This window comes from Paramacrobiotus metropolitanus, unplaced genomic scaffold (genome assembly GCF_019649055.1).
Source record: "Paramacrobiotus metropolitanus isolate TYO unplaced genomic scaffold, Prichtersi_v1.0 Parri_scaffold0000412, whole genome shotgun sequence".
Classification (NCBI taxonomy): domain Eukaryota; kingdom Metazoa; phylum Tardigrada; class Eutardigrada; order Parachela; family Macrobiotidae; genus Paramacrobiotus; species Paramacrobiotus metropolitanus.
This window is the reverse complement of record NW_026570632.1, coordinates 5,625-19,794: the sequence shown is the minus strand read 5'-3', so window position 1 is coordinate 19,794 and position 14,170 is coordinate 5,625. Positions and strand designations below refer to the sequence as shown.

The 14,170-nt window shown below is 43.1% G+C and overlaps 1 protein-coding gene and 1 long non-coding RNA gene across 2 annotated transcripts; one reads left to right on the top strand and one right to left on the bottom strand.

Moving 5' to 3' along the window:
* Nucleotides 1-4,810: 4,810 nt before the first annotated feature.
* On the top strand, nt 4,811-6,340 carry LOC129602357 (uncharacterized). The gene is made up of 2 exons (XM_055501350.1): nt 4,811-5,339; nt 6,303-6,340. The coding sequence occupies exons 1-2, from the start codon at nt 4,811-4,813 to the stop codon at nt 6,338-6,340; spliced, it is 567 nt and encodes a 188-aa protein (XP_055357325.1).
* A 5,763-nt stretch (nt 6,341-12,103) lies between these two features.
* On the bottom strand, nt 12,104-13,684 carry LOC129602356 (uncharacterized). The gene is made up of 4 exons (XR_008692390.1): nt 13,553-13,684; nt 12,589-12,871; nt 12,255-12,337; nt 12,104-12,192 (listed from the first exon to the last, which is right to left on the bottom strand). It is a non-coding gene; the product is annotated as an uncharacterized LOC129602356 (long non-coding RNA).
* Nucleotides 13,685-14,170: the final 486 nt, after the last annotated feature.

The following is a 14,170-nucleotide window of genomic DNA, read 5'->3' as shown; positions in this document are numbered from 1 at the left end:
ATATTACTCTCCCTTATCTGGGCTCCCGAGCAATATGAGCAACCCTCTACATCGGCGGTTACGTTATCACTCACAGTTTTGCAGCTGTTATCAGTGTTATGACTGAACGAAAATTTAGATTTACGTAAAATACTTATTTCGCCAGTACTTTTGTAGCATTGAGTTTGTATCAACGTTTGTGGCACTTTTTAATGAAAAATGTATATAGATAATATAATTATATAATTGTAATTCGGATGTGAAATTTCGGAATTCTTTGGTGTGCTCACTTGTAAATCCGGTTGAAAGAAGTAGAAAAGGGTTCTGCTATAAACCCGATAAATAATTTGACGGGTATTGCTCACTAGCCGGGAGCCCAGATAAGGGAGAGTAATGTAAGGGGAGCCCATATAAGGCAGTAAGCGAAGTATCCAACAATAAATAATCATCGTCGCTTAGCGTGGAAGTTGCATTAAACAGCCAGACTCTTGCTGCAAAGAGGATTATGCTGACGACAGTAAAGCAGTTGATGAGTATTGCATCTTTGCGGATTTTCTTGGTAAGAGAACCGTCATACTGCAATTTCTCCTGACTAAACAGGCGAATGATAACGTCCTGTTCTTGTACATCAGTCGGAGATGCTGCGGTGCCAGACTCTTGTTTCATCGCGTAAGTTTAACGGATGGCAATAAAATAAAATTAATCCTACTCGTACAAAGCCAACCTCCGAAATATTCCCACTTAGTGTAAAGAAAGAATTGATATTTGGAAAATATAGAGCAAGCGGAAGAGTTACCATGAAGTAACCAGACAATCAATATGTAAGTGGTACGTAAGGTGCGTGTTCATAGTACCTTGTGTACAACCAGCGTCAAGGGCATGGCACTATCCTTCTAATTCTTGGTGACATTTAAACCTGCCCAGAAGAATTGCTCTGCCAGTTGATTTCAATACCGAAGCGCTGCAATAAATACTGTCAAAATGCGTGCCTTTCCCGACTGCAGTATCATCTGCTGTACGAGATCACCCAAGTTCAGCGTCCAGGAAGTTCAAGCGTGCAATTAAGTGCAATTACAGTATACTTTATTTTATGATGGAATACATATGTCACTGCCGTTTTGTAACTAGAAAAAGACAGGAACATGTCACATTTCGTGGCTGTGCAGTACGAGCATCACATCGTACTTGTACTACCGATGAATCAGCCTAACGAAGGATGTACAAGAGGTAAAATTAAAACTGCTTTACCTGAAATATATCAAGCGTGAGATTGCAGAAAATCAATACAGTATACCAATATTGTCTGTACAGAGCATGTCTGTTACTCGATGTTCGTACAACATCTGTGCTAGTGTACCATTCTGGTTGTCGATTATATCGTAACTAAATTAAATACGTCAATAATGTTAAAATTGCCATTATTTTAACAAAACCGCCATTATTGCTTAACCGCCATTATTGCTTAACCGCCATTATTGTTAAAATTGTTGGTACAAGGTCTGCACGTTGCATAAATGATAAAATCATTTCAACCACCGCATGAAATAATACCACAGTTGCCGAGAATTTACTGCCGAATAAAGCACACAAAAATGACAGTAAATATTGTCTGAATAAAACGCTGGAAATGGAACTATTGAGTTCCATAAGCTGTCACCATACAGGATGCAGCGCACTAGAAAAACTGATCGTGAAGCTGAGTACTTCTTTCGCAAAACAGTGAAGCGAAAATGATTTGCAGCTACATGTATAAAGCCCAACCAAACACTGCGCTCACATACGGTTTTCACGCCAATATATAGGAATCAGAAACCATTCGGCTACAGAATATCATGAAGCAATGGAAAAAATGCATGGGAGTGAGCGATTGTTAAGCTTTTCGTGCGTGCAAGCAAAGTTGCTACCATGGTAGCTTTTCTTAACGAACAACAACACGTCGAAAGGAGCGGGTACAATAACAATGCAGTTCCAGAGGAAGCACAGATGCCTGCAGCAATGAGAGGGACATAGAAGAAGGGGCAGATGGGACATAATAACTCTGGAGTCAAGCGCGGGAGAAAGCGGAAGTATCTCTGCGGTCTGTATATTATGGCGGGATATGGTTGCCGCTACCGCTTGGTGAAACCTTGCCAAAGAAAGCAATGCAGCATTTGAAAGTGTTTCCTCGCACTTAATAGTACCGATTTAAATAACTTCGTGTACAATGTAGAACCAAACATTTGGAAATAAACCTGTCCACTGGCTGCTCAAAATGTAATAATATACAATATGACGTAATCTCAGCATATTGGCAATTGGCAATTTGTAATGAATATCGATAATACGATATAGGTAAGCCTCAATCAATACACAGCTACATATACACAAAAAACAACTGCATTGGCACTTCACTACTGCAGAGTGCAGAGGTGACGAATGTAAAATAGCCGAAAGCGGAAAGAATCTCCATTAAGTTGTAAAATTAATCACTTGAGATACGGGTGTGTAGAATTCATGGATGAGTCCAAGCTGTTCTGAAATATACAAGATAAACCGTCATTTCTCGGTAACATTTTGTATGTGAGAAGTTAAAATACTCGCAGCATTATCATGCTGAATTTTAGTACGCGTCCCGAAAGGTAGCAAGGAATGCTACTTGGTGTGACTTCTCTCCCGGGCTTAATTTGCGGTATGTTCTATTTCTGGTATTGTACATAGAACAGTATCAGTATCGGTCGAGTAGTATCATACCGTATATTTTGCATCATATATTTAGTATATCGTATATTTTGTACAATCACTTGAAATATTGAAAAACGGGAATGACGCAGCGTTAAATTATAGATAATAACGGATGGATCGGGGACATTTTGCCTTCGATTATGACACAGGTTCTCCAGGTTTTAGACCTGCATACTCAAGCAAAGGCAAAAAGGTAACAACAACCAGTTAACGGTTCTCGCAATACGACACTCACTCAGTTAGTAAACACTTTATTGGACACTTTACACAGTAGTAAATTGTAGTGTGTGTTGTTTAGACGTACCTCACAGGTAGGTCGCAACACACCGAATATTTTTTCTAAGCTATCTTGCTTTGCAAGAAGTAAGTTGCGTTTACTAGCTTCGGTGATTTACTCGTATTTCCGGCGTATAACAGGTAGCGTGAAATAGAGATTCATGGGTTCACGCTAAGCTTTATGCCAGGGCTCGTAAAAGTCGCTCGTGTGACGTTACGCTAATTCTCGCGCGGTACATAAGCACCATATAGTCACAACGCAGTATAGCCACAACGTCAAACTGAAGGGAGTGCTGAAATGCGCTACCGTCATCCTTCGTATACAGCCCATCCGGAAACAATATCCCTAGCGATATGTTGTGAATACAGGGAACAAACGCAGGCATACATGCACATCTTGAATGTACGTACACGTCCCCTCGTAAAAATTCCCCGTTCACACTTTAAGCTCTTGTTTCCAAATGGGCTTGTACATGAATAATTATTATTAAACAGTGTATATTACCGATTTAGGGTCTGCACGCTGTGGTATTTGCTGTTATCCGACCGTTGCTCCAGCCGACACATTAACATCGATATCTCAGTACTAAAGCCGAACAAATACTTCAACACGCATTTGCCTTCCTGGCACGATATGTACAAATTTTGCTGGGCCGTAAACACGGCGATTACCAATGCAACCAAAAGCGTTACGCTGATTGGCGATCTTCAGTGCAGCTCAGACTTCGCGATATATCTGTATGTCGTCACCAAAGTGTTGGTAACCTTGCTGACCGCCAAGATGATTCAGCTGCACTTGATAGTCATCAAAGATGGCTTCGCACAAGATGGTATTACGAATGATTATGATCTGCTGTACGATTTGTCGGAATCAGATGATGATGATGACGGTGATGGTGATGAGGAAGAACCTAATAACCGTCCTTGGAAATGCAACAATTTAACCAAACTCATCACGGTTTGCCAGCATCTGGTTCTGCAGAATTATACGGTGCAGAATATTAGCAGCATGCAATCTGCATGATCTGTTTTCCGATGGATTTCCATGGAAGGAAGCAGGAAGCTGGTCTTCAACGGATTTCAGATAACTGCATGCATCCAGTTACGATCCAGCGCCTAACGCTGCATGCCGAAGATGGTGATGCCGGTATGCTGCGTAAGTTTTTACTAGCGGCGGATAAGTACTATCCTCCGGTTGATGCAATAGTGTACAACCAGGTACGCTCCATCCATCGAGGGTGGATTGACAATCTGGACTATCCCGAGCAGTGGCATTCGATTCGAAGCTTCCTTCAACTGTAGGTTTAAAATTAAGGGATGTTGTTTTATCGTAATGATGTGTGTTATCGTAATTTTGTAGGTACTGTGGTTTCTGGCCAGATGGCAGTGAGCGCAGTTGGGCGGATGCTGATCTGAGGGAGCTGGATGTGACCACTCTGTCCAAGCTTTCAGTTGCAGCCGTTTTATCCTGGTTTATTGTGCTTTGACCGCGATTTACCGCAACATCTGGTGCTTATGGAAATCTGATATGGAATAGTGTAGTATACTGAGTTCACGTGTTTATTGTCCTTCTAATACTTTCCTATTTCTGTCCTTTGTCCTTGTCTTCTTAGCAACTTCTCTTGTGTTTTCCCGGTTCTCTAGTTACGATTCCTCAGTTTCCTTTCAGTTGTTTTCCTGACCATTACGATACAATAAAGATACGATTCCTACACATGACAATACATGACAATGGCGTGAAGCTTGTGTAATACTGTAGATCTCTATCATTGAAGTGTACGAGTTCTTTATATACGGCTTAACAGCGCTAGTTCGCTTCTTAATTCGTTCGAATATGGCGACACCAGAAACTCATCCCATCCTACGGTTTAATCCCGAGTCGATGCAGTGGGATATGTGGAAAGAAAACCTCCACAGCTATATCGAATTCGCCGACATCCCCGTGGAGAAGCAGAAAGGGCTGCTTCTGAACTCGCTGGAGGTCAAGCCATTCGAGATGCTTGTCTCGATGTGCAGGCCGACTGCCATCACGGACAAGAAACTCACCATAGAAATGCTGCTGGCCAAATTGGATACAGTGTACAACAAGTACACATTCAAGGTCGCGGAGTGGGCACACCTGTTCCGAACTGTCCAAGGGAAGGACGAATCGCTGGCGGCATACTCCAGCAGGTTACGGTACAGGAGTACCGTATGCAAGTTTCCCGCTGACATCATCGACCCGATGCTCAGCGCCGTCTTCATAAACGGCATCCAGTCGGATTCCGTCCGCCGTCACCTACTGATAAACGAATACCAGACCCACGAAGAGACCCTGAACGCCGCCAGGAAGATGGAAACCGGCATTGAAGAAGCTACGGCCAGTACGTCCAGCCAAGACCGTGAAACTGTGATGAAAGTCACAGCTAGCAGAAGGTCAACGGTTGTCAAGCAAAGACATCCAATTCCAGTGGTCAATCCAGTGCAAATGGAAGCCACAAGCCACCCACCAGCAATCAAAACGAGTCCGATTCCGATTCCAGTTCCCCTAAGCGAAGATGCGATTCCTGTGGATCAACCGATCACATGCGCGAGCGCTGTTTCTACAGGAAACACGTATGCCATAACTGTGGGAAGAAAGGTCATATAGCAAAGGCATGCCGCTCACAGAAGAAATCCGACGTCGCTACGAATAACTACATTACGGATTACGCACCGCGTCCTCCATACGACATACTGTGATTCCAGTTCCGGTTCCTACGACGCTTCGTCTCAGTGGTTCAGAGTTCACTAACTATATGGTTCTGTTGCCGTGGTTCTTGTTGCTATGGTTCTATGGTTTGTATGCTGCTAAATATATGGTTCTGATGCAATGGTTCAACCCAGCTCTTTTTGGGCGAGGGAAGGGAATGTAGTATACTGAGTTCACGTGTTTATTGTCCTTCTAATACTTTCCTATTTCTGTCCTTTGTCCTTGTCTTCTTAGCAACTTCTCTTGTGTTTTCCCGGTTCTCTAGTTACGATTCCTCAGTTTCCTTTCAGTTGTTTTCCTGACCATTACGATACAATAAAGATACGATTCCTACACATGACAATACATGACAATCTGATATGGAATAGCACACGCGTCCTGTACTGACGATAACTGCATGTATAAATAATTGTTAATAACGATTAATCAAGCCTAATTTTCTCCATGTGTTTTCAAATTGCTGATTAAAAGTTTCGGATGCACAGTACTTGGCAAATTTATGTTCGGAAACGTGTGTCGCAAAAAAAGGCGCTTATGTGTATGCGTATGTACGCTTTGAAAAGATATACAATGTTTCGAGTTTTGTTATGGACAGGAACAAAGTCCATCCAGTGCACGTTGTTCACAAACTAAAACAGAGAAAAGTGTCCGGGAACTGCCATGTCCCTGCTGCATGAACCGGATACACCAAATTCACTGGGACCACATCATTAATTATGTATGTTCCGCTATCGTGCTCCAACCTATTCGATCGCCCGCAGTCTCTTCATACCTTATCCAAAAAATGCAATCAGTCGACTGCAGTACGCTGGCTGGGGGATGGCGAAAAGCAGGCGAATTTGCCCGATGAGCAGTCCATAAGTGTAGATTTTCTGGTTAAATAACGTGCATTGTAAGATTCTACATGGTGTACATAAAAGGTGTACCATTTCGTGTACGCATCGGCACTATGAAAATCAGCTAAAAAAATTTTTTTTGTACCACGCTTTCATAATATTGACAAATTTTCAAGAAACTCGAAATTTGCGTATGCTTAAGTGGTGGGATGAGAATTAAGTAATACTTCCGCATTAACAAGATAATTAGTTAACTAACTGACTGCAGATGTCTTCCTAAAATATAACCCACTGCTCTTTGTGGGAAATGGGCAATATAAGAGTATTGCCGATCGTATTATCCGCGCGAATGCTACAATAATTATATGTACTCCGTATGTTCTTACTTGTACCTTGCTTTCTCTGTCTTTTTCTGCTAATTTAAGATCGTTCATCGCACGATTGTCCGCGTGAGCTGATAAAGCTCAATTTCCGGCGTGCCAATCGGTCTCTCATCGGAATAAATAATTTCGCCAGCAGCTTTCCTGAATTTCACTAGCAGATGGCATCTAGAGTAACTGCCATCTGCTAACGATTCACCGTACAATATTTCCCCGTAATAATAACCCATGAGAAAATTTCAGTTGGGCCGGCGAAAACAGGCTTGTTCCAAAGATTGTCAGAAACACATCCAAATACAGCGTGACCGGGGTACGTGCGGATAGTTCTTCCGAATATTTACCACAACCCATCATGAGAAAGCAAAAAAAATATTAAAAACCGTAGGGAAACAAACTTAAGAAAACATGGGATATTGTTTTAATATTATTATTATTATTAAACAGCAGAGCAGCTAAGCTGGCTGACCGCTCCATCGGACAGGTTAGATATCCCGATAGGGGAACAGTAGATAGAAATATGGAAATCCATATTGATATTTATACTGAAAATGTAAACCGAGCCGTTTTCGAGCCAACTAGCCGAATAAAGCAATCGCAAAATACGGCTGTGCTTTTTCAGATGCGGTATCCCACTGTAGCGAGCGAAGTAGCAAAACACATGGTTGGTTCATCCCGTCAAATCTAGATCATCCGCATTTCTTCATACCCCGTCCACCAACACGGCAATCAACTGAATGCCATATAGCTGGGTGGGGAATGCCGAAATGCTTGCTTACGCATCTGGTCCGGTGCCGTTCGAGCGCGGTCCAGCTACTGAAGTGGTCAAAGAAGGCAGAGCAGAAATATCTGATTGCAGTCGATGTTGCACGGCGAATTAAATGTTTCGCGCTTGCGCAAAACTTGGACTACGGAAGCGTCATTTCATTTGATTAGTTTATTTTCGAGTAGTATCATGTAACGAAGGGTTGTACTAGAGCTAAACGTGCTAGTACATTGTTCAGTCGATCGACTAGATAGTTGAATGTCTATCACAGTAACATACTGTGACTTATATAGCTAGACATAGAACATCAACATCCTAGCATGTAGGTAGAAGAACTAGACAATTAGCTCAGCAGAATCGCTAAAGGCAAGAGTCACACACATAATATGAATCACGTATTCACATTACAATCATTTTGCTTTTATGTTTTCAAAGAGCTGTCACGAGAGATAGTAGATAGGAATCGTAGCATCGGTCGGGAGAGTTTTTACGACAGAGAACGAGTACTGAAATTCAAAGAGGAAATGCTGATTTTGTACTTTGTAACTTAAAATGGAGGAGAGAGTGCGGGTGTGTGCTTGGTGCTTAAACTGGCGAATCCTGAGTGGTAGCTTTCCTGTTCAAACTTTTAGTACTCTTTACCTTTCTGCCGCAACTTAGTAGAGGAGGTACTCTTAATAAATTTAATAGCATGAGAACGGAAATATGTAAAGTAATGTGCGCGTGTGTGCAACAACCGCAAAAGCTTCGCAGAGTGCAAACCGAAAGCGGTGATTAAGTGCAGCTACAGATGGCGACACGGTGTAGATATCGTTTGGCTTGAGACTATGAGTGACAATCTGAGAGCCGCACTCATGTGCGGGATGTCACAAGCCCGTCGATGCGTACGGCCAACACGGATTATCCTGTTCTTTTTCTGCCGGAAGACACCCACGCCACGGCGGCTTAAACAGTATCGTGTGGATATCTTTAGTGTCAGCCGGCATCCCAGCCACATTGGAGCCTCGGGGAACATCTTACACCTCCATTCGGCACCCAGATGGATGCACTACCTTGTTTGGAAACGCGGTATGGGTTTGGTTTGGGACACGATCTGTGTTGACACTGTCGCCCTATCTCGCTTGAAAACCACCGCAGTCACAGCGGGATCCGCTGCCGCGCAGGCTGAGGACAAAAAAACACGCCTGTGCTCGTATCTAGAAGGTAAATACATCTTCTTTCCACTGATGTATTTATATTTTTTATGGTACAGGCCATCAATATGACAAAAGTGCATTCGTGTGACTTTACTTAAAATGATACAAATTTAAACGTTAAAAAACCCACTCTCTCCACTTGCCTTCGAAACACTCAGGCCATGGAGATAGTCGCCGCTTCGGTACTCGAAACAATGGAAGGAGCGGGCAGCGTTAAATGAGGTGTGAGGAGGAGTGGCCTCCCCGCACACACGCACTGGTGCGGGTGCTAAGTTGTTTTGCTGTTTTTTGCTAGTGATTTTCTCCATCTACCAGCTCTTCGATCATGTAGATTCTTCAGTTGTTAGCCATCGTCGTCTGAGTAAATTGCTGTACTTTTGGCCCCGCAGCATTCTGCTGCGGGAGCATCTGTAGTGTCATGTGAATGGGATATAAAGTGTGCAGTTGATTGTCGGGTGTCTTGCGTTTCCGCATAGCTCGTAGTATACAACACTGCTCACTCTGCAGGATAGATTCCGTTTCTGTCTCTGTCCGTGGATTCTTCCTAGATCCACCATCATAGAGGTTTCGTTACTGCGATTTATTGTTTTTAATCTGTAATGTATCCGTGTTCGACCAAATAAGCGGCATCAGTGCAGCTCAGAGCTGGCCTTAATTATTTTGAGAAGCCTCTGTTCCTCACTGCACATCCGGCATCCATCTTCGCGTCATTCAGGCTTTCACAGCAGTACAACATTATGACCTCGTCGTTTAAACCCACATCAAATGCTCACAAAAGAAGCCTTGCTACCGTATAATAGATGCACTTTCGACCTGCTTCGAATTTGCAGTCGTGCTCTCCAGAGCCGGCTTATAACATTGTTGCGTTCCATAACTGATGATATAGTAATTTGCTCTCCAACGGGTGTCGAACCCTCAAAATTTCCAAGTAAATTTCGTTGAATTGGAAGTGGTTACATGTTTCACTATATTTGAGCAGACGCGTCAGCGCTTCCGTCGTCATGAATTTCGTCACAGCGAATCCTTTCCGGGGATTGCAATCCGGAGCACGCGAGATTAATTATGGGAACACGGTGATGGTGCAGCAAGACAACGGGGAGTGGTGGCTGGGATACGTGCAGGATATCGATGAAGACCGCATGTTTATTAACTTCGATTCCATAACGGCTCCCGCAAGCTGGATCCACTCCCGCCACATCCGGGCACAACGCTTTTTAAGCGATCAGCAGTGGCACTGCGAATACGACCACGAAGTGACCAGAACCGGCAGTTTTCCGGTGCAGGTGGCGCTGCGCAACTCGGAGAACGGACCGTATGTGTTTCGCTCCGCGCGGCTCCTGACATCCACGACGCGATTGTGTATCTTCTTCGTGGAACTGAACCATGGAACACCGCCACAGCGTTTGGTGGTCCACCTGTGGCAGATTGCGGTTCCATCTGATCCCGCTGCCGATGGACCACCTCTTTACAACAAAACCAGCGGTCTATACTATCGCAAATTTACCGTGCCATTAACGAATGCTAGTATGATTACGAGACTGGATCTAGATGTTATACGTAGTTGTCTGTACAAAGCCGCGCAGACCCCTTCCACAGATGGAGGTCATTTTTGGGGTAACTTTTACGTTGCATACCGAATGCATGTTGCTGTCAGGGGAGATTTTCTTCATTTTATTTGCGCCCAGCTGCGTGCCAAATCCAATGACGTTCGCGAGCGTGCTGAATGGAATCTGGACACCTTAACCAACGCCTGTGCGAAATTGTATCCTGTTTCGGTTCCGTCACTAGTAAATGATGTTGGGTTTGCAGTCCATCAGCAGGGTTCAGTTTTCGGTAGGTCCATAATATTTCTGTAATTGTGACCCACTGTAGTACTATGATACATACTATCGTATAGATACAGTGATATAGTATCTCAATTTAACCTCTGCTTGAAATTTTCCGCCACTTCGGTTTTAAGCGTCCCTTCTGTAGGGCGCGAAATAAACGACGTTTCTCGTGATTGTCGCCCCTGGTGCCTGTTTTTCAGACGCCTAATAAATTTCGGCGTGTCCGCCATTTTAATCTATTACTTTCACTGGTAGTCTCAATGGTACATTCAATGCTGACTCTGATTGAGCTTTTGCAATTATTTAGTTTATTCGTACAGTAAAACTTCTTCTTCCGTTTTTGCTACCACCTGTTTGTCAAACAAAATTAATGCGGTGATACTACGCAGTTATTAAGTTACCCAAATCTAGTTTTGTTTATGCTGAAATGTCATAGGCGCGTTAATCATAAGAATTGTAGCAATAACAGGTGACATGAAAAACGTTATGGACGCTCTGTTAATATGACATCCATGACAAAACTCCTTTATGATGTGCAAGCCGGTCCGAATGATGAGCACGTACGTAAAGTACAGCTAATGCATATTGAGATCGCTCAGTACGATGGTCAACACACTGACAGTGAGCAGTGCTCACTGAGCACAATTTTTGGTTTAACCCATTAATTTTACCTCTTTTGCTGTAAATATATCTCGTGCTCATCATCCGGACCACCATGTACACAGAGACGTACGAGTTTACAGTAGACTTCATCAAGATGTTACACCAGCGTTAAACTGTAGACAATGACGGATGGATCGGTGATATGCTGCATTCGATTATGGCCCGTGTTCTCCAGAGCTTAGACCTGTACGCACAGGCAGGAGCAAAAAGGTAACACTTAACGATAAAAGTTAACAACACATACGGTGCATTGTCACACGTACTTCTACTGCAAATCCTACGCAGTGAAATGTGAAGCATGTGGCACATCGTAATAGCTAAGCAGAAATTTTACAAGACAACTTAGGGCGTCTTAGGCAGCTACTGTAGCTCATTTCAGCACTTTGCAGACGGATTAAAGTTAGCACAACCCAGAACAAAAAAACGTAAAGAAGTATGTGTAATTGTAAAATATAACGCAACAACAGACAATAAAACACATGCAATAATCACCAACAAAATGGCTTCATTTTGCGTCGTGCTCATAGTACGTACTTTCTGACCTACCTTACAATTAGGTCATAATACCAAAACGTTTTTCTATGGAGCTTTGTTTATCTGCTTGAAAAAGGTAATATTGTAAAGTGACTTTCATTACAGCACATGCATTTCGTATAGAAATTTGCGATACGATGTGTACAATCCTGATACCACAAAATTGTACCTACACGTGTACTACGGGAGCAATTATAAGTATTCACTCCAGGGTCTGTATATTGTGGTATCTGCTGCTATCCCAGCGTTGCTCCAGCCGACACGTTACCATCGACAGCTCCATACTGAAGCCAAACAAGAGTTTCAACACGAACATGCCTTCCTGCATCATTACGTATAAATTTACCTGGGCCGTGAAAAAGGCCATAACCGACGCAACCAGAAGCGTTACTGTGATCGGCGACCATCAGTACACAGACTTTGCCATATCTGTCGTCACGAAAGTGTTGGAAACACTGCTGACCGTCATGCAGATTCAACTGCAGTATATCGTCATTAAAGATGGCTTCAATCGAAATGGTATTACTAACTTTAAAGATTCTTACGAATTGTCGAAACCTCAGGTCTATAACGGAGACCGTCCTTGGACATGTCAGAATTTACCAAAGCTCGTCAAGGTTTGCTGGCATCTGATTCTGCGGAATTACACAGTGCACAATATTAGCCTGAATATTCCTTACATGGTTTACGGTGGGTTGTTAGCATTTCCATGGAAGGCAGCAGGTTATGAATGGATGTCAGATAAGCGAATGGTTCCAACTACGATCCGGCATCTAACGCTGCTAGCCGATGATGGTGATGCCGGGATCCTCCAAAAGTTTTTACTAGCGGCGGAGAAGTACTATCCTCCGGTTGATGCAACAGTGTACAATGACGTGCGCTCCATTCATCAGCGATGGGTGAACCACCTGGAATACCCCAGCCAGTGGCATTTTATCCGACGCTTGTTTCAACTGTAGGTTGCTGAAAGATTTATATATGAGGTTTTAAAGAAACCTGAAACTTGAATTTGCATATATTGTAGGTATAGTGGCTTCCGACCGGATGGCAGGGAGCGCAGTTGGACGGATGTTGATCTCAGAGAGGTGGATGTGTCCACCCTTTCTAAGCTTACAGTTGCCGCTGTTGTATCCTGGTTTAACGTGCCATGACCGCGAAATATTGTTAATTTATTTCTGCATTCAACTAGCAGTGACTCAGTGTGTTATAACAAATATTTTCTCTTGTTAAGCAGGTATAAGTTTACGTGGTAGAACACATTTTTGTTATGAAGTTTTTTCCGTTCTTTTGGCTGAGTCAAACCATCACACCGAAAGCGGCTTGTGTACAAGACAGTTAAACGTATGTAGGTACGGAAGCTGCATGAAATACCTCGTGCTGAACCATATCTGTACAGCGGGGAATGCGATATCGCGTAACACACCATATTTGTACGAGTACTACAATGAATAAGCCCCATTTTGCTAAGTAATAAAGCCTAATATTTCTCCATATTGCTAATAATTATTCTCAAATGTGCTGGACTAATTGATCTTCGAGAATGTGTGTCGCAAGACATACGCTTCGAGAAGAAATAAAAAGATTTCGAACGTTGTTCTGGACTGCGATTTGTTACATGATATAGTCTCATAAACATTGACTTACAGAAGAAAGGTGACTGTCCGGGAACTGCCGAGATCCTGCTGCATGAACCGGAAATACCAAATAACTGGGAATCCAGTATTATCGCTATCGCGCTGCAATCTCTACCAAAACCCACAATCTTTTCATACCCCACCTGTAAAATGCAGTCAGTCGAGTGCACCACGCAGGCTGGGGAATGGCGAAATGCAGGCGAACTTGGATGATGCGTCGCCCAAATGCACGAATTTTCTGCTGTTATGACATGCATGACAGGACATTCTGTTTAGTATACGTATAAAAGTTTGAGTTATCTGCTCACCGGCACTACGAAACGCAGTCATATAGTTGTTTCATAGTGTCACACTTTTATAATATCCATAAATTCCTAAGAAACCAGAAAATTTATTATATTTTTGAATGGTGGGATAAGAATGCACGCACGCACGCCCGCACATTACATTTTGCCGATTTTGGCTAACGAGCTGCACATGTCAGCGTAAGTAATAAAGTAGAACCCACTTCTGCCTGCTGGAAATGAGTGAAGCAGTATACTACCGATCGCATCATCCACAGTTCCACACGGAAGCGATGGTGTGTTATCACATGTAGTCTTGTACACTGTACTTTGATTTCTTTACC

Bases quoted from the DNA above. Each gene is read 5' to 3' on its own strand.
- LOC129602357 (XM_055501350.1), top strand. From the start codon at position 4,811: ATGGCGACACCAGAAACTCATCCCATCCTACGGTTTAATCCCGAGTCG. The intron at 5,340-6,302 runs GTACGTCCAGCC...TGTTATGGACAG, and splicing joins CATTGAAGAAGCTACGGCCA to GAACAAAGTCCATCCAGTGC.